General features: G+C 33.7%; 1 protein-coding gene across 2 annotated transcripts; it reads left to right on the top strand.

Annotated features, from left to right (window-relative positions):
- Positions 1–9,774: 9,774 nt before the first annotated feature.
- On the top strand, positions 9,775–18,569 carry LOC137962845 (E3 ubiquitin-protein ligase PRT1-like). 2 transcript variants are annotated; one of them, XM_068809947.1, is made up of 8 exons: positions 9,775–10,030; positions 12,706–12,734; positions 12,821–13,000; positions 13,132–13,200; positions 13,321–13,491; positions 13,564–13,764; positions 17,643–17,758; positions 18,063–18,569. In XM_068809947.1, the coding sequence occupies exons 1-8, from the start codon at positions 9,915–9,917 to the stop codon at positions 18,306–18,308; spliced, it is 1,128 nt and encodes a 375-aa protein (XP_068666048.1). In that variant the 5' UTR covers positions 9,775–9,914; the 3' UTR covers positions 18,309–18,569. The 2 variants fall into 2 exon arrangements, with proteins under 2 accessions (XP_068666048.1, XP_068666047.1); XM_068809946.1 differs by having other exon boundaries at positions 9,776–10,030; positions 13,279–13,491.

Below are 18,569 nucleotides of genomic sequence, written 5' to 3'. Positions count from 1 at the left end.
TTAAAGGTCGACGCGTGATAAACTAAGACACCGCTTACCCTCCAAAGCGTCTTGACTGTGGAGGGAGAGGTGACAAGTTTAGCAAGGAAAGAATCAAAGCGCCACCAGCAGATTCAAACAACTACCCACAATTAAATTAAGCACAAGATTAAAAAAATTCAAATATTGAATGAGTGGTTTGGTAGTCTAAAGGGAGTGTTAGTTAAGAGAGAAAGAATGCACTGATCTAAATTATATTACACATAGCTAATTGAATTCATGAATGTAAAAAAGTACAAGCCATGGCCATGGCATTATTGTTCAATAGCTTGATCAATGAAGTTGTTGATACAGTTTCATCTTATAAATCAGTTAAGGGCATGCATAACAAACCAGGTTTGATAACTCTAGGAACACTTAATGTAGCTCTTCTCACTCTAAGTGCTCATCTAGGTACCTTTGTTTAATTGGTAATATCATCTTATATGGAGATGATGGAATCGGGAGTGAGATTAATGAGGAACTTGACTTGGGAGAATTACTATCCTAGTTAGATAATTCAAAAGTAAAACTCAAGAAATCAAAAAACTTAAAATCTAGTTCATTGGGTTAGCGAAGGAAATTATTTACTTGAAATATAAGAGTTCATCAAGCTAAAAATAGATTGAGAAGGAAAATGACAAGCTCATTTCCAAATTTAAAAAACTAAATGTCAATGATGACTTGAAATATATGTATGATAGTGTTTGCCAAAGGATATTAGAGCTCAAAAACAGAAAATAAGCTATTGAAGTCCTAGAAGTGGTTTGAGTGAAAGAAAAACTTAGAGCTATCTTATGCCTTAGTGTAACTTTTTTAAGGAAGTCTATTCTCCAAGAAGCATTTGATTTTGCATGCTTATGTTGGGACCGTCTCACTCTTAAAGCAAGGAAGTGTTGAAAGAGCTTACTTGACTAGTTTAGTCGACAAGTAGCCAGTTGAAAAACTACAAGGAACGCTAGCACACAACGGCTTTGATGCTTATGTTTGTTGGGTATAGTTACATGAATGAGAGAGGATAGCAAGGGCTTGTGCAAAAGCGGGTAGGAGGGCTTTGCTATTATGCAAGCTAATGAAAACAAAATGGAAAGTGTAAATGGGAAGAATGCCCATAAAAAATGGCCATAATGCTTATGAATGCTTAGTAAAAGAAAAAGAAAAAGGTAAGCTAAAAGGGGTGAATCAAGTTTGAATACCCATGAGTAGCCTAATCGACTTCTATGAACAATGCGAGAACAAATTTTGGCACCCAAGATCGCTTGACCTCTATGAGTGGAGAACATGCCCTCAACTTAAGTATAAGAAAGTAATTTGAAATTCTTTATTAGCTTGAGGTATTTGACTTTTAGAAATCAAAGGGATCAATAAGTCAAGTTGAGAAACATTGATTTGAAATATGTGGGTTAGACTCATTCCTTATATACTAAAGTGATCATAAGAGGAGAGAGCACTTTGACTTTAAAATTCAGAAATCCTCCTTAATCAAGATTTCAGTAGCCGATGCCTTTGAGGGGGGTGGTATGAACCTACATCCCCGAAGGTTTTTTTCTAATACAGATGCTATGGAAGCAAGCAGTTTATTGGATTCTTTGAATCATGTCAAAACAAGGCCTTCCAATGCAAACAAGCTCATTTGGTTTATAAAGCCTCCTTAATCAAGATTTATGATTCTTTTTCTACCAAGAATGATTGGCATGTAAAAATCAATGACCAATGTAATTTTGACAATGAAGAATCATGATCATACGTTCAACTAGATTGAGATCCTTAAAGGCCTCAACTATTCAATGATAAGTAGAACATCCAAGCCCAAAGCTAGTTCCTAAAATTTGAAATTCATTAAGCTAGAGAAATATGACCAATAGGGTGTTGGTGATATTGGAGACAGCTATCACAAACTTGACACAAGGACTCTGATTTTAAAATCAGCCTAATACAAGCTTGGTGAATTAATTGGGTGGAAGAATGCTTATTGTGAAATTTTTATATTTCACATTGTTTGAACTTATATGTTGCACTAGGTTTCAATTATGTTTGATCCAAAAATCTTCAATGAATTGAAACCATATCTTTAACACTTGAGTTTGCTTGTATTTTGTCTACTACAGACATTGGACATTGAGCTCAAACATTCATATCTCTTGTCAAAAGTTAAAAAGATTCAAGAAGGGAGGGGGAGGGAAATTGAGTTTTTACAATTTTAAAACTTGAGGTGTATAAGAATTTTAGCAAATAAAACTGCAAATAAATAGACAGAATTTATAGACCACAATTGAACACCAAATATTTTGTTATCGATGTTCCCTTATTGGTATTCACCACGCATGAACCCGTCTTTAGAAAATTCCACTAATAGTTTTTCTATTAGCTTGAAATTACAAGAAAGAGATTCCAGCTCTCCTTCAATCCATATGTATGTTCAAATACACAATTAGAACTTCATCTCTCCAAGAGATTAGCTAGATTCCAGCCCTATTAGGTCTTTCTATCTAGATTTATCAAGGTTCTAGATGAATCTATCCGAAAGTGAAAATTTATAAAGAAAGTAAAACTTACACCCATGAAATGTGGAGAGATAACCTTATCCTTAAGAGTTCATAAGTTCTATCCTTTGATGCACAATGGATTAGATATGAGTTTGACTAATTTTGAATACAAGGAGTTGGAATGAGGGATGAAAAAGGAATGGCAGAGTTTTGCAAAATATGCCTATTTTTCTCAAAATAGAACTTAGGAAGGAATTTCAAGTGATTGAAAATAAAATAAAGTGGGTATGCCAATAAAAGCTTATTAACTTCTCAATAGGAGGTTTGGTGGGGTATTTATAAGTTCCCTAAGTCAAACTAGCGGTTTTTTTCCTATTTTAAAAAAGTAGATTTTACATTTATCGACTAGTGTAAAGTGACTAATCAATCGTGTATAACAACTATATTTCTCTGAAAGTGACTTATTGAGGTAGCTTGCGGCATATTGTATACCATGAAAGTACCATACTTTTACTGGCCACATGTCATCCTTACTACATGCTTTCTTATAAATAGGCTACCCTCTTTTGTTCTCGTCATAAATCTCCATATTCCTTATTGTTTCCACATAGTGATCCTTTTTCGCTTCCCTTGAAAGTCTTCGAGTGTACATGCTTTGTTCATATTACCTCCCCATAGCGTAGTAAACTTGATCCAAAATTTGTCAAGTGTATCTTCTTAGGATACTCTCGCATGTAGAAGGGTTATGTTTATTACAATCCTACTCTCCAAAGGTTACTTGTATCTAGGGGTGTAACCTTTTTTGAAGACTCTTAATACTAATCCAAAAATGCCCCTCCAGTTCTCTCCTCTATACCAGCCTCTCCTTGACCGATTTTGCCCCGTGCTACGAAAATTGTTCAACCCCCTAAAGCACCGACTGACACCTCGCCTACAGAGTTTACGAATCCCATCGAGGTAAGTCCATCTTCTCCTAATCCTTTTGGACCACAATATGATACTCGACCCACAACCTTAAGGAAAGAACCCAAAGCTTGCACTAGGCCCTCTACTTCTCATTCCATATCCAATTTTGTGTCTCACCATCGTTTATCTTCTTCATGTTGTCAATTTCTTGCGTCTATCTCTTCCATCTCTGTCCCACAATCCATTCAGGAGGCTCTGAGACATCCAAGGTCGAAGGTGGCAATAAAAAAAGAAATGCAGCTCTCTATGAGAAAAAAACATGGGCTCTAGTTCTTCTTCCATTAGGCAAAAAACATGTCGACTGTAAGTGGGTATACGGTTAAACACAATTCGAATGGGTCAGTTGCTCGCCTTAAGGCCCGCCTCAATGCCAAAGGCTATACACAGTGTTATGAGATCGATTATGAGGAAACGTTCTCTCCGATGGTTAAATTGAACTCAATACGTATCTTATTATCCCTTGCTGCTAATTCTTCCTGGTCGATCTATCAGCTAGATGTGAAAAATGATTTCCTCAATGGGAATATAAAGGAAGAAATTTATATGCAACAACCACCTAGATTTGTGGTTGGGGAGAGTCGGTATATCGATTAAAGAAATCCCTCTATGGTCTAAAACAATCTCCTCATGCATGGTTTGATAAATTTAGCCAAGCACAGATACGGGTCGGGTTTCACAAATGTTCCATAGATCACTTCATGTTCTTAAAGACACACCTAAAGGGAAAGTGTTTTTAGTCGTTTATGCTGATGATATTGTCTTAACCGACAGTGATCTCGAGGGCATTCAAAAAACCAAAGAAAATATATGTGAAGAGTTCAAGACAAAAGATCTTGGATTACTCAAATACTTTTTGGGTATTGAAGTACTACATTCCAAACATGGGATTATACTATCTCAAAGGAAGTATGTCTTTGATCTACTGGAGGAAACAAAAAGGATGGGGTGTAGACTAGTAGAAACCCCTATGGATTCAACAACAAAATTATCTGCAGGCATTAGAGAAGTTGTGGATATTTAAAAATATCAAAGACTTGTGAGAAAACTCATTTATCTCTATGTAACAAACCACAACTTACTCATTGGAAAACACTACCGGATATGTCATATGCAGTAATGTGGTGAGTCAATATAGGCACAAACCACAACTAACTAATCGTCAAACACTAGAAAAAATATTGCGATACTTGAAAGGAACTCCAGGAAAATGACTTCTCTATAAGAACCGTGGTCACTTAATTATAGAAGGGTTCTTAGGTGCAGACTGGGCCGGGTCTCTGAATGACAGAAAATCTACTTCAGGATATTATACAATGGTTGGAGGGAACTTGGTTATATGGAGAAGCAAGAAGCAACATGTAATTGCAAGGTCCAGTGCAGAAGCAAAATACAGGGCAATGACACACACAGTGCGCTTTTATGGATCAGGTCCATTCTCATTGAATTGGAATTCTATAAAGAAGTTCATATAGATCTACATTGTAATAATCAAGCGGCAATTCATATCACCTCAAATCCAATTTTCCATGAGAAAACAAAGCACATTGAGGTAGACTGCCGCTTTATACTAGAGAAATACCAAGCCGTCATATTATCCCTCAAACATATCGCATGTCCACAGTTACAGTAAGTTGGGTATCTACGACATTTTCTCACCCCTGCTTGAGGGGGAGTGTTAGAAGGTGGGACCAACCCTACCATGTCCACACAAGGTGAAATCCTCATCACATTAGGTGGAAGATTTGGCAATCTTCATTGATTAATGTAATTGATTGATTTTCCTTTGATTTATGTGATTTAGCTAATCATGATTGACATAATTAGGGATCTTAATTGATTGAGGAGTTTTCCTAAATATGTAATGGAATTAGTATAAATAGGGGTCTTGGTTGAAGCCTTCAATCAAGCTCTCCTCTTCTCAAATTCATGGAAGAATCTCTCTCCTAGCCTAAAATCTCCTCTTCTCCCTTTTCTCTTCTCTCCTCTCTACCCAAGCTCTCTCTCTTTACTCTTTTCTTCTCTTATCTCTCCCCTCTCTTCACCCTTTCTCATCTTGCTCAAAGTTTCAAGCATGGGGTCCTAAATTCAAAAATTAAAATTACAAATTTACATGACACTTTATTTACATGCCTTGCATAGTTTTAATTTGAAATGCTCAATTCACCCCCCTCTTGAGAAGCCACTTGGGTCAACAATGAGTTCGGTGAATTAAAAACAACAAAACTTGATCCAATGTCTATTAGAAGTTACCACATAGGTAGTATTTACTAATGGAATTATTTTGCATGTGTTTTTTGATCTCTATCAATGTCTTGAGAATCTTATTTCAAGGCTATGAATCAATTTTCAATTAAATTTTTTATTCTATACATGAGTTTTATGTTTGATTCTTATTCTTGTATAAAAACTTAAACATAAAGTAATTCTTGTCTAGTTGGCAACAATAGCTTTAAAAAATATTTTGAATTTGCTAAGTGTAATTCAAATTTACCTATTTATGCTAATTTGGTTTTTGACATTCACTCTTCTTAGAGTCATGGAGATCTTAATAAAGCGTAAATGGATAAAAATGATCTTCACAAAGCACACAGGTCTACAACTAGATGACAAACATATAAATTTAGTCCAAGGTAAATTTAAATTTTTTTATTATTTATTTAACAATTTTTTTACATTTTACATATTTCCTATTCCTATTTTATTTTTCTTATTTTACTTTCAATTCGTTCATATATATCTAAAGTTATTTGTACAATCTTTTAAGTTAAACAATAAATTTTATTAAAACTGATTTTATTAATTTTACTTTTTATTGAATTAAATTAGTTTATATAATTTTTTTCCTAATAGTTAGTGACTTATAATTTATCTAATAACTTTGTTTAACCTACTTTATTTATATTAATATATTAAATATATTATTTAAGTAATCAATTCTTATTTTTCAATATTTATTTTTACATTTACATCTTTTAAAAGTTTTGATTAAATTACAATTTTTTATATTATTTGAAGGTTTAGGCATTAGTATATTATTTTTATTTTCTACAATTCTATATTATCTTCTTATTTTTTAATTCTATTTTTATTTTTTAATTTTAAATTAGGCATTTAGTCATATTGCCAATATTAATTTAAAATTTTGCTTTTAATTACTTTGTTTTTAATTTATTTTTTAGTTATTAATTTTATTATTTTTTATTTTCTATTTGCTAATCTTTTATTTTATGTTATTAATTCATTAAATATTTAAAATTATTTATTTTTATTATTAATTTATTTTTGTTATTATTTGTTTATCTACTATGAAGTTTTCTTTTATTAGTTGTTTGCTCTTTTTTTTTGTTTATGTTAATTATTTTTTGTTGTCTGTTAGTTCATTTATTTATTGTTTTATTTTATTTAGAGTAATAATTTAATAATTTATTTTAAATTTATTTATTATTTATTATTTTTATTTAAGATTTTTTTGTGTTATTAACTTATTAAATATCGATAATATTTTTTTTTAGTAAATTTGTTGTACTATGTCAATAGCTTTGCTTAGTATTTTTATTTTTTTGGTTTTTACTTATTTAAATTATTTATTATTTATTTGCTTTGATTATATTTTCTTTGTTTTCAACTTCTGATCTATTTTATTTTATGTTATTAATTTATAAAATATGAAAATGAACTTTACTAATATTATCAATTTCTATTTATGAAATTATCTATTTTTTATTTTTTTAATTACTTATCTTTATTGATTATTTGGTTGTTCTTGGAATTATCTATCATTAGTTCTTTTGTTTTATTTTCTTTTTCTTAATTAATTTTTTGTTGTCTATAGTTGTTGATTTTTAGGACTCTATGGATTTAGTTTATGGAGAAAAAGAGAAAGACACCCAATGAGAAAACCATAGGAATAAGAGGTTATGGACTTGATGTCCTAACCTTTCTCCTGAAGCTCAATTTATAGATTAATCAAATTATATTATTACAATAATACCCCTAAAACTTAAACTAATTATATTTGTGCCATCTCTATCAAATTACTATTTATTTACCATCCTGCTATCATTGTATGGGCTTCTAGGCCTTCTCCTTGATAAATGGGCTTTGAGCCCATCTTCCACATCTTTTGGATGTGTGACTCTTCCATGGTCTTATAGGCTTGGGCCCATCATCCAACACACTTGGATATGAGGGTTTTCCTTGGTCGTGTGGGTTTGAGCCTATCTTCCAACACTCTCCCCCTCAAACTGGGGGTAAGAGAACATCATGAACTCCTAGCTTATTGCAAATAGTGCATAAAATCTTTTTGTATAAAATGGTAGTCTTCCCATCTTCCAATACTCCCCCTCACGTTGGTGCTTTATTCCATAGGGGCATAATATAAATGAGAGTAAAATCACTCCTAGTTGTATGACATTGCTCCATACTCCAGTCAAACAACTCATGTTGGATGTTGGGATCACTCCTATCTTCTGTAGGTAGTGGGTCTATAGGCATTGCTCTGAAATATAATTAAAAAATTCTTCTATCATCGTGTCCTTCCATAGGACAATGACTCTCAAATAGTAGAAGTAATAAATGCCTATTAGTTCAGGGAGATAGTGGGTCCATAAATATTGAAACTATCTCTTCTTCAATAATAATGTTTCATCCAAAGAGACATAATAGGTGCAACTTAAATGGGTTGGGCCCACATAACTCAAACCAAAATAAATCCTTGTAAAAGGATCCATGAAATAATCCAATGCGAGTATTTGTACCAAATAATATACTGACCATGGAATAAGCTATTAATATTTCAAAATAATAATCCAACCAGAGAAAAAGTACCAAGTCACGACAAAAATGTGTATAAAACTTGGACATGTATACTGAGGTAAAAATAAGTGGGCCATCTGAGTTGATCCACTGAGTTGACCCGAACCGGTTGACTCGGTCCGACCCGCTGGATGAGCTGACAGAGTCTTGGCGCTTGCACGTTGGGTTAACTTTGCCCGGTCCAGATTGGGCAGAAGAGGCCCAGGCCGACACTAGATCAAATAAGTTTCCTTAACTTAGGAAACATCTAATTTGGCAACAGTACCTTCTTCCTCCTCTCGGTGCCGAACAGTGCGGAAAACCAGAGCTCTTCAAAAGGGAACTTTCCAGACAGTAAGGATCTTCCAAAAACAAAACACTGAGATCAATTGACGATAATACTCTGCTGTCGGCACCTCGTGATTGATTCAAAATAACAGCAAAGATCGTGTTGCTGAGATTGGCACGATGGCAGCAAGATCGGCAGAGATTGGCCCATCTTCCAATAATTTACAATTTAGTTTATTATTTGATTTAATTTTTTTTTTTTAAATCTTGTTTATTATTATTTTTTAAAATTCTTCTTGTTCTTTTCCTTTTTTGTTGTTAGTTAATTTGTTTACTTATTTTTAATATTTGTTTTATTTTTTTATTTTGTTTTAATTAATTAAGATATTTAAATATTAATAATATTTTACTTAATTAAATTATTTTTGTGCATTAATAGTTTTATTCACAATGTTGGTATTTTTAATTTATTATTTATTTACTAAGTATTTTATTCTTTTCTGTTCTCTATTTTAAAATTTCTATTATTTATGTATTAAGTATTTTTAAAGTTAATGATATTGTTAATTTTCATTTTTGTTTCTACTATATTAAATATTAAATATTTTAAAATTATTATTATTTTTTATTGCTAATAGCTTTATTTAATTTTTTTGTTTACTTCTTATTTAATTTAATTTTTTACTTATTTACTTTATTTCCTTCTTTTGTATTTTCTTTTCTTTTTAAACTTTTTGTTGGATAATTCGGAAAAATTATCCACATTAAGATTATATTCACAACTTTTAATATAAAAATTCTTCTTGTTTTATTTTTAATTATTATTTATTAATTTAATATATAATGATTTAAAAATGAAAATTACTTTGTTGTCTTTCTATTTAGTTATGTACTGATTTTTTTTTTCCTATTTTACACTTTTTCAATTTTCTGTTACATTACTTATTTACTTTGCCACTCTATTACTTTTACGTTTTATAATTATACGTTTATATAATTACATTAGTTACTATTTTTTAATTTTTTCTATTATTTATTTATTATTTTCGAGTTATATTTTATCTAATTACTTTATTTATTTTATTATCTTAAATATTATATTATTTATCTTATTATTTCCTTCATGGTTCTTACCTGCTATATAGAATTTAAACGACTAATCCCTCTTAAATGAAATAGAAAATGGAGAAAAACAAATAACAGGATGGAAACGTGAAGAACATATAAAGCAGGGGCGTCTGCGATAACGGAGGCCAAAAAATAAAGCGTGAATTGACCTCCAAATCATCCGAGTTCAAAAATTGATTGCAGTTTCTAAGTTTCCTCCACACTTTTGCAGAAATCTATAATTCTCTTCCCTATATGGACGGAAATGAAAGGCCTCAAGGTTTTACTGAACCTCCTGAAGAAAACAAAACCCTAGAGAGCTTCGATGGCGCTGAGGAAATACCGGAGTCTTTCAGATGTTGCGTCTGCCTGTAAGTCATTTTCTTCTCGTTTCTAGATTCTGGTTCGTACATTTATATGGGTAAAGTTTCTCTTCTGAATTTGGTGTTGGTATACGATACTCTGATTATTTGCCCTCATTTCTCTTCTGTTTCTGAGGGTTAGAGTAATGATTTTTGGTTCGTAACATATTTTTGTTCTCTTTTTTTGGTGCCGTTATAGTTTTCAGCTGCATTACCATTTTGGATCTCAATTTAATTAGTTTTTATTGTCAAATTTCTGCAGTATCAATTATCCATTTTTTTTAATAAAAAAAATTCTGCAGTATCAATCTTAGGGCTTGACTATTTCAGGATTTTTGGATTGTGGTGAACTTCTTTCTGACGCAGTGCAACTACTCTCCGTAGCACTTCTCTGTTTGAATGAATAGAGTTCAGATTGTTGTCTCTTTTTTTGTTTGGATTGCTGTATTTAAGAACTATGCCTGAATAAAGAACATTGAGTTCTCGACGGCACGGGCTGATAATCTGAAAAGGAAAAGGTGCCGTTGTTACCAATAGAATCAATTTCACCTTTGAGTAGGTTGTCATTGTATGAATTAATGGGGAAGCAACAAGAGAAGCTGTTCTCACAAGGAAATCTGATAAACATCCAGAGAGGAAAAATTGATGCATGACATGTGATGTGTGGTTCATATCCATGTTCAGCTAGAAAGCAACAGGCCAACACTCAATATACTTGTATGGTTCAGTATGGCTATCCTATCATTTGCCCATCTTTCTTCCTGCCATATCTGCAGCAATTTATTCAGAATCTTTCCAAACTTGTGTAATTTGTCTTCTTAGAATTCTGGATGGCCTATATTGACATTGGAAGTTCTTGGGCCTGGTTGATTATAAGACCACCAAGAACAAACATGGAATGATGGTTGTTATTTTTGAGTGTTAGCTGTGTCTATAAGACGTACACTTTACCTCCATGGGTTACTTCAAAGCAGTCAATGGAGGAATCAGCTCATACTATTGGGTGTTTGTAGAAATGGTAAAATTTTTATGTTAACTAGCAATGCGTGGAAGTTGTAGATGCACTAATGACCAGGATTGGAGTTTGGGATGGCTGTGGGGTGGTCTCCCTTGTTTGGGCAACGTTATCCCTTACTGTGTATAAACTTCCTAAAGAGCTAGGCCTACAATACCACCATACATATCCTTTTGAATTACATGGGTAAAAAAATGATAATCCTAGTTTAGAAAGACAATCAGCTGGCTCATTCGTCTCTGGATAGTAGTGCTCAGCTGCCCAGCTAGGCATGGATCTGAGAGGCATTTTTGAATCCTTGATTTATGGGAGTCTGCCCATGGCGCTAAATATATGTTGTTGAGGTAGTCTATGGTGAGGTTGCAATCATCCCACACCTGCACATGATTTAGGTAAAAGAATTTTGTAAAAGAAGGAACTATATATGCTGCATGAGCCTGAGCCACAGTTTTAGAGGCCTTAGTATAAAGGAAATGCAAAACAAACCAGCCCCAACCCTCCTGATGTTCCTGCTTACTGCCCTATCAACCAGCTTGCCAATAAGCTGCTTTTTCTCATCTTATTTTTACGCAAACCTTTTGGCTGCCAATATTACGGGCTCCAGTTAGGATTAAGTATAGCAATGAGCATTGATTTTTAAAAATGCATGCGCAAAAGAAAAAAATAGGAGAAGTAATAGAACTTGCCAAGGAGATAGACCTCCCAAAAAGCCCTCCATTTCTCTTCCTCCATGATATCCACATTAAAAAAACACAAATAACTTTTCAATTTTTTTGAAAGAAATGTCCATGTTTCATTTGTAACAACAGCATTGCTCTATATGGGGTTGCTTCAACCAAGTGAAAAGAAAATTTCTTGCAAATGTCAATGCATGCTTCCTCTTCTTCTTCTCTTTTTAAAACTCTTGATATGGAAGCAGAGAATGCTTGAGAGTTTCTGTCCCACCCCCACAAAGAAGCAGAAAGATTTGGAACTTCCCACTCATCCATTAAAACATTTTGACCTTTAGAATCACAGGCCATTGCCAATAATTTTCTATTTTATATTATGTGGACCCAGCATGCACCATATGTTGTTTTTCTTTTATCAGAATGGTGCACCATATGTTTATGTCTTCCTAATTTATTATAATCTTACATTTTAAGAATTTTTTTAACAATCCTTTCTGCACTACTAAAACAAAGCTTTTCTGTAGGAGAACATGGTGAGTGTTGTAAAATTAAAGATGTGAGTACCTTTTCTAATCTTGGCATTTAAAGGCCAGCTTCATGGATTCTCACCTTCTCCCTTAATTTGTTAAATTTTATAACAGAAATGTAAATGACAAGGTGCTGAAAATGATTTAAAGTTCGTGGATAACTTGTTGTTTGTTTACTTAATTTCCCTATTTGCCCTTTCCATGAAACTTCAATTGTGTTGCATCCGGCTTGTAGGATTCCCACCATCTCTTCAAATCTGTGTAAATTTTGTAAAAGAGAAGTAATTCACAAGGCACTGAGGATGATTATTATTTGTGGGTAAATGCTAGTTTGTTTATTTATTTTTCCCTGTTTGCCCTTCCACTGAACTTACAATTGTCGTTGGCTCCCTCTCTCTTTCTCTTCTATCTAATCTATCTATCTATTTTTGGCTTGTTTAACTCAATGTTATATTTATCTGTTTTTGACAGGGAACTTCTTTACAAGCCAGTTGTATTGGGTAAACAGACATCTATTTTTTTTTTTTTTTTTCAGGTAGGTTTAATTATTCACAATACTAAACTTCTTAGTTTTATTTCCTTGCAGTATGCGGCCATGTTTCCTGTTTCTGGTGTGTCCATACAGCTATGAGTGGTGCCCGAGAGTCTCATTGTCCTATTTGCAGAAATCCATTTCTTCATTTTCCTAGTGTCTGTGAGCTGCTCCACTTCTTGCTTCTAAAAATCAACCCTGTCGTCTATAAGAGGAGGGAAAGTCAAGCCCGAGGTCAGTTATTCATTTGTATACTTTTTGTCTAACTGCCCCTGAGCTGAACTAAGACCCTAACTACTTTATGTAACGAAATGTTGCTGTTATTTAGTTAACTGTTCTTAAGCTGATGCTGTTGCATATTCCAGAGGATGAAACCCGAACTGGCTACTTCTCTCCTGAAATTTCTGATCGTCCTGCCAATGAGAGTGTAAATAGTAAGTACCCAAGTCTTCTGGAGTTTTCTTCATATTCCATAAATAAAATCATACTTGACAAAATTGTGGATTCACCAGATTGTGACACTTTGTATAATGATGGATTAACTACTTGTGAAGAACATAACTGGAAGAATAATGAAGACGGTAGAGAAGCTCTTCCCATAGAAAATTCCTTGCAAGAAAATGGTTTGGGAGAGGGAACTCTGAAGCACATTTCTGTTACTGATGTATTGTGCAAATCATGCAAGAAGCTGTTGGTCGTACCTGTAGTTCTTAACTGTGGTCACGGTAAGCATATCTTGATTAGTTGGACCTGCAAGCTTTAGTAAACTGTTCTTTCTTATTTCTCTTTCTGTGCAGTATATTGTAGGTCTTGTTTGACTGTCCCTGTTGATGGAAGTCTTAATTGCCAAGATTGTCAAAGCTCGCATCCTGGAAAGTTCCCAAAAGCATGTTTGGTACTTGATCATTTCCTTGAGGAACAATTTCCCAAAGCATATTCAATTAGAAGCGAGGAAATTCAGGTCAAACTAGACCATCCACAGGAAGTTCAATCACCTTGTAAGCTTCCAATTGCTATCTGTAACCTCTCTCCACCCTCCCTAATTGTCATTATATCTAAATACACATTATTCTGTTATGGTTCTTTCATTTGTACAATTTTTTTTTTTTTCAAATAGTGACTGCTATGTGTGCAATGTGTTTTCATCTCCTACCCACCAAACCCCCGAAAATAGATTTCTCAATTTGATGTTAATAGTTTTTAGAGCAAGTCTAATTACAAACAGGATAGTATACACCTCAAATGCTTTTTATTTTAATTGTTTGGATAAACATATATTCTGGACTAGTGTATTCGGTTTGAGACATGAAATGTGTAAAGTAGGGTTCAAGGTCCATCCCAAAATGACTAGTAAACACAAGATCTTTGTACTCAGTAATCTATGTGGGACTATTCCTTAACACTCCCCCCTCACATGTAGACCCTCTTTTGTGGCTCTACAAGTGGATAATTTAGGAGTAGGCAGTTTTTAGGTGTAGGCCTTCTTTTATGGCTTTACAAGTGGATAGTTTAGGTGTAGGCCCTTTTTGTGGCTCTACAAGTGGATAGTTTAGATTTAGGCCCTCTTTTGTGGCTCTACAAGTAGATAGTTTTTAGGTGTAGGTCCACATATGAGTACCTGCTCTGATACCATGTAAAGTAGGGTTCAAGGCCCATCCCAAAATGACTAGTCAACTTAGGAAACCTCTTTCTCAGCTAATAAACTCAAGATCTTTGTACTCAGTAATCCATGTGGGACTATTCCTTAACAAAATGCATGTAGAACTGCGGATGATGCAACCACCGGATATTTATTGCTTTACCCAGCCTATGACAACTATTAAAACTGACCAAGTCTTCTTGTTATTTGACAAATATATGAAAGCATTAAGTAAATTCAACAAAGATTATTGTCAGATTTTGTAGGAGAAAAGAGGTGGGAGAGATTAGGGTTAATAAAATCATTTCCCCTATTTATAACTTAAAACAATTATTAAAATTACATCCATGTCCTTTCTCTCCCTTGCACTCTAGGAAACAATTTTCTATAGGAAACAACTCCCTAAAACATAAAGTAGACAAAATAAACCTAATTATACCTTCCTACAGTTATATAATCAATGCTGCTAAAACTAACGTAGATCAATGGTTAACTGTCCATAAAATCTCCTGGGTGACTTCTAAAGTAACTAGAGTGGAGGAAAAAGAAAGGTCTGGAAAATTGATTTTTTTTTTTAAATATTTGTTGATATGGGCAGGTGCTCAAAAAAAAAAAAAAAGTGCAGGTATCTGATTTTAAAAGCCATTAATGTATTAATATGATGCTAGTTGAGCTGATTCAGAAACCATTGAAGATTATGAGTGTGATGGGTAAAATCCTAACAAAAAACCAGTTTTCAGATTCCTGTTTATGCATCAGTAAAAGGTTGATGAGCCATAAGATATATTAAAAGGCTCTCTTTACTTGGGAATATAATGAGAAAAAATATTTCATTTGAAGGTGGAAATAAGGTACCTAGGTGGAGAGATGAACAAAAGTTATGGAAATACAGAGTAGAAGACAAGATAGCAAATAGGATTACTCTAAACCATCTTAAATGTGCTTAACACAAGGTGTTGACTAGAAGCACTTTAATTTGCAATTTAATTCGTGTCTCTATTAGTGCTCTCCAGTGATGGTGAAGGGGTAGAGATATGCCCACAATGTCATTGAAGTTTGGTTAAAGCAATCAGAAGAAGTTCTTATGTAAATTGCAAGTGTGTGAATATGATGGACACAAACATTGTACAAAACCACTTTGTAATGTGATTATGTATGCATCAGTAAAATGCTAGGTCAAAAATTTATATCATGTAGAAGTTGACCCTCAAATAAAATGTTAACTTTTTCTTTCCTTTCTCTGCTCTCAACGTCTCCACTAATGTCTTTAATAACAAATCATCCTCTGATATAGTGTCTTATCACCATAATGGAAAGCAAGTTATATGCTTTTTAAGTGATTTTTTTCTTCTTAATGCAGCTCATCTATTTGAGTTTGTATATTTTGAGAGGCAGCAGATTCATCACCATTATACTTATTCGGTATCAGCCTAGATGTAGATAATGCTTCTAGTTACATTATTTTAGGTATTTTTCTTTGTAGGTGATATTTTAACTTGACTCCCTTTTAAATATTTCTAGTTTTGTTTTTATTCAATTGCAACATTGGTGGTCCTTTCTTTTATTTTACTAGCTGAAGGTGATTTTCAGCTACTTTGCTTTTTGCAGCATAGGCAATCAATTTTTTGTTAACAGACCAAATTTTTCTGCCATCCAACTAATTCTAGCAAACTATAATTGGTACTTGATGATTGGAATTAGTTGACGATTATTATGATTGAAACCATCTACTAAAGTTTCACTACTGAGTTCAATCCAACATTGGTCTTAACAGTTGTTTCTTATGTGCGTTATACACAGTAGCCTGATCAGCTAGTTGGGGTCACTACAGTGTCTGTGAGACCGAGTGATCAGCCAGGTGGAAAAATGTCAGAAATACGAAAAACAAAAAAAAGATGGGAAGTCAAATAATAAAGCTTGAGAAAAAAAGGAATATAAATTCAAGTTTGTTTCAGTGTGCAGTTAAGTGCAAATATTTTGATACATGTATGTAGCTGAATATCTATGTGGAGGCATCAACTTCTTTGCAGTGGTCTCACCGATCAATAAAATATAATCTTAAAGAAAATTTATGTAACTATTTCTAACTTTCATTTTCTTCACAAACAACCATCATGTAAAAAGTGCCGCTTCACCTATTTGATTACCCTTATCAAGATGCTACATGCAGTGCTCACGTTGGTCTAGAGTACATTATAGCATACACTGAAATGGCACTGGATTCTGCAAATAGGGTCTGTTATCTGCAGAATGGAGGTTCACCATTATGATAACCGTTATGAATATGCTGTATGGCATGCTCACTTAGGTCCTGAATACTTTGTAACAATAAACTGAGACCTTACTGGTTCAGGCAAGTATAGACCTTAAGTCTTTTCTCTCATTCATTAATCATTTTGATCTTGGTCCTTACCCATTCTTTTGGGCATGGTAGTATTACCCCACTGCCATTATGGGTGGCAAGGTCAGTTTAATTTACAGAATTACTTTTTCTGTGTATAATTGAGCTCACCAACTCCATAGAAGGTAAGAAGAGGAAAACACCATTTACTGGTGTTCTTAAAAAATACATATATTTTTCTGTTGCTCCCTGTCACTACCTGGAGCTGCCTTTGCCCAAAAAATGGTGAAGAAGAAGAGAGTGTATGTAGTTAACATTAGACTATTGAAAAAGTAGGAAGAGAGAAGAAGATTGTAGCAGATTGAAATAGTCACTTCTTAGAGATGTATGTTTTGTTATTTCAAATGTGTTCAACTGCAGATTAAACAGTAAGAATTCGTATAGTTGGGCCTGTAATGGATAAAATTCTCTGTCACTTATTTGCACAACTTTTTCTTCAAGATTATTAAAGTTTCCATCTTCATTCAGAAAAAAAGAGAAATTTACTAAAAAATGGAATGGCTGCAATTGTCGTGATGATCACATAATGACTCTGGATTGTTTGCGGATTAGTTATGTGAACACATGAGGAATTTATTCTCCAGAGGAAACTAGATTCTTGGTTTGGAGAAACTTGAATTTACATGACAGCATGCTGATTGGGTTTTAGAGCAATCTCTATTTGTCTTAATAAATGTCTACCTCTTGCATGTACTTGTATTTGTTTCAATTTATAGAGTCATTCAGGTAGCTGCTTTAGGTATTGACAATATTGAAAGTTGAAATTTATATGCATGGTGTTTATAAAACTGAATTTGCATAGAGTATCCATTTATAAGTCGATTTGCTTGTTATAGGTACCTCATTAAATGAAAAGGAGTGTGGCAAGTCTCAACCTAGTGAGAATGATTTTGCATTACTGCAAGAACGTGGGTTGGAAGTGAACGTTGGAGTTGGTTGTGATTCATGTGGGGTAATGTCTTCCAGTCAGTCTCATTTTTTTAGTCTCTTGGAGAAATTAGAAAGTTTCGTGCAGGCTTCCTTTGCACTTGAGGTTTCTTCGAGTGTAGTGAACGACCTTTACTCTGTTGTAACTATGAACCCTATGATGTTTCTGAAAATAAAGAAAGTAGAAGTCAAAGAAAAACTATGAACTGTGTGATTGCCCATCAAGCAGATTGGGCATGGGAGATTTAAAAGGTGTTGCATATATTAACTTTAAACTCTTTTTCTTCTCATGAAGTTTGACTTGATAGTTTTGACTTTGCCAACTGCAGATGTATCCAATAATCGGGAAGTGGTACAGATGCAAAGATTGTATGGAGAAGATTGGCTTTGATCTGTGTGAGTCGTGCTACGATACTCGCTCCAAGTTACCAGGGCGATTCAACCAGCAGCACACCCCTGATCACAGGCTAATGCTTGTTCAACCAGAGAGGCTACGTGGTATCCTGTGGGGTCTACTTACTGTATCCACTGATGATGAGCACCAGGATTCACAGGACACAGATTCTTCCCTTTGAACATGTAAATAGAAGTCATTTTATATTATGGACCTCAATTACCAGTGCCTGTCGACGAACTATTCTGACTGAATTTTTTGTCATACTTCTTACCTATATAATAATTTGGATATTTCATTAATTCGATTCTCTCTGCTGGGTAAAACTCCCAATAAGTAGAGATACATGTTCCCATTAACTCGTGCAGATATGACTTCTGGACATTAATTTGGGCTTATTTGGTGTCCAAATTTTGTAAGCAACTTAGTGTTGTTTTCAGCA

Source organism: Aristolochia californica, unplaced genomic scaffold, assembly GCF_029961685.1.
Source record: "Aristolochia californica isolate CCGP_79_NKW_82.1479 unplaced genomic scaffold, dmAriCali1.0.hap1 SCAF_4, whole genome shotgun sequence".
NCBI classification, from domain to species: Eukaryota; Viridiplantae; Streptophyta; class Magnoliopsida; order Piperales; family Aristolochiaceae; genus Aristolochia; species Aristolochia californica.
Note: the sequence above shows the minus strand (reverse complement) of the source record. Positions and strands in the feature narration are given on the sequence as shown.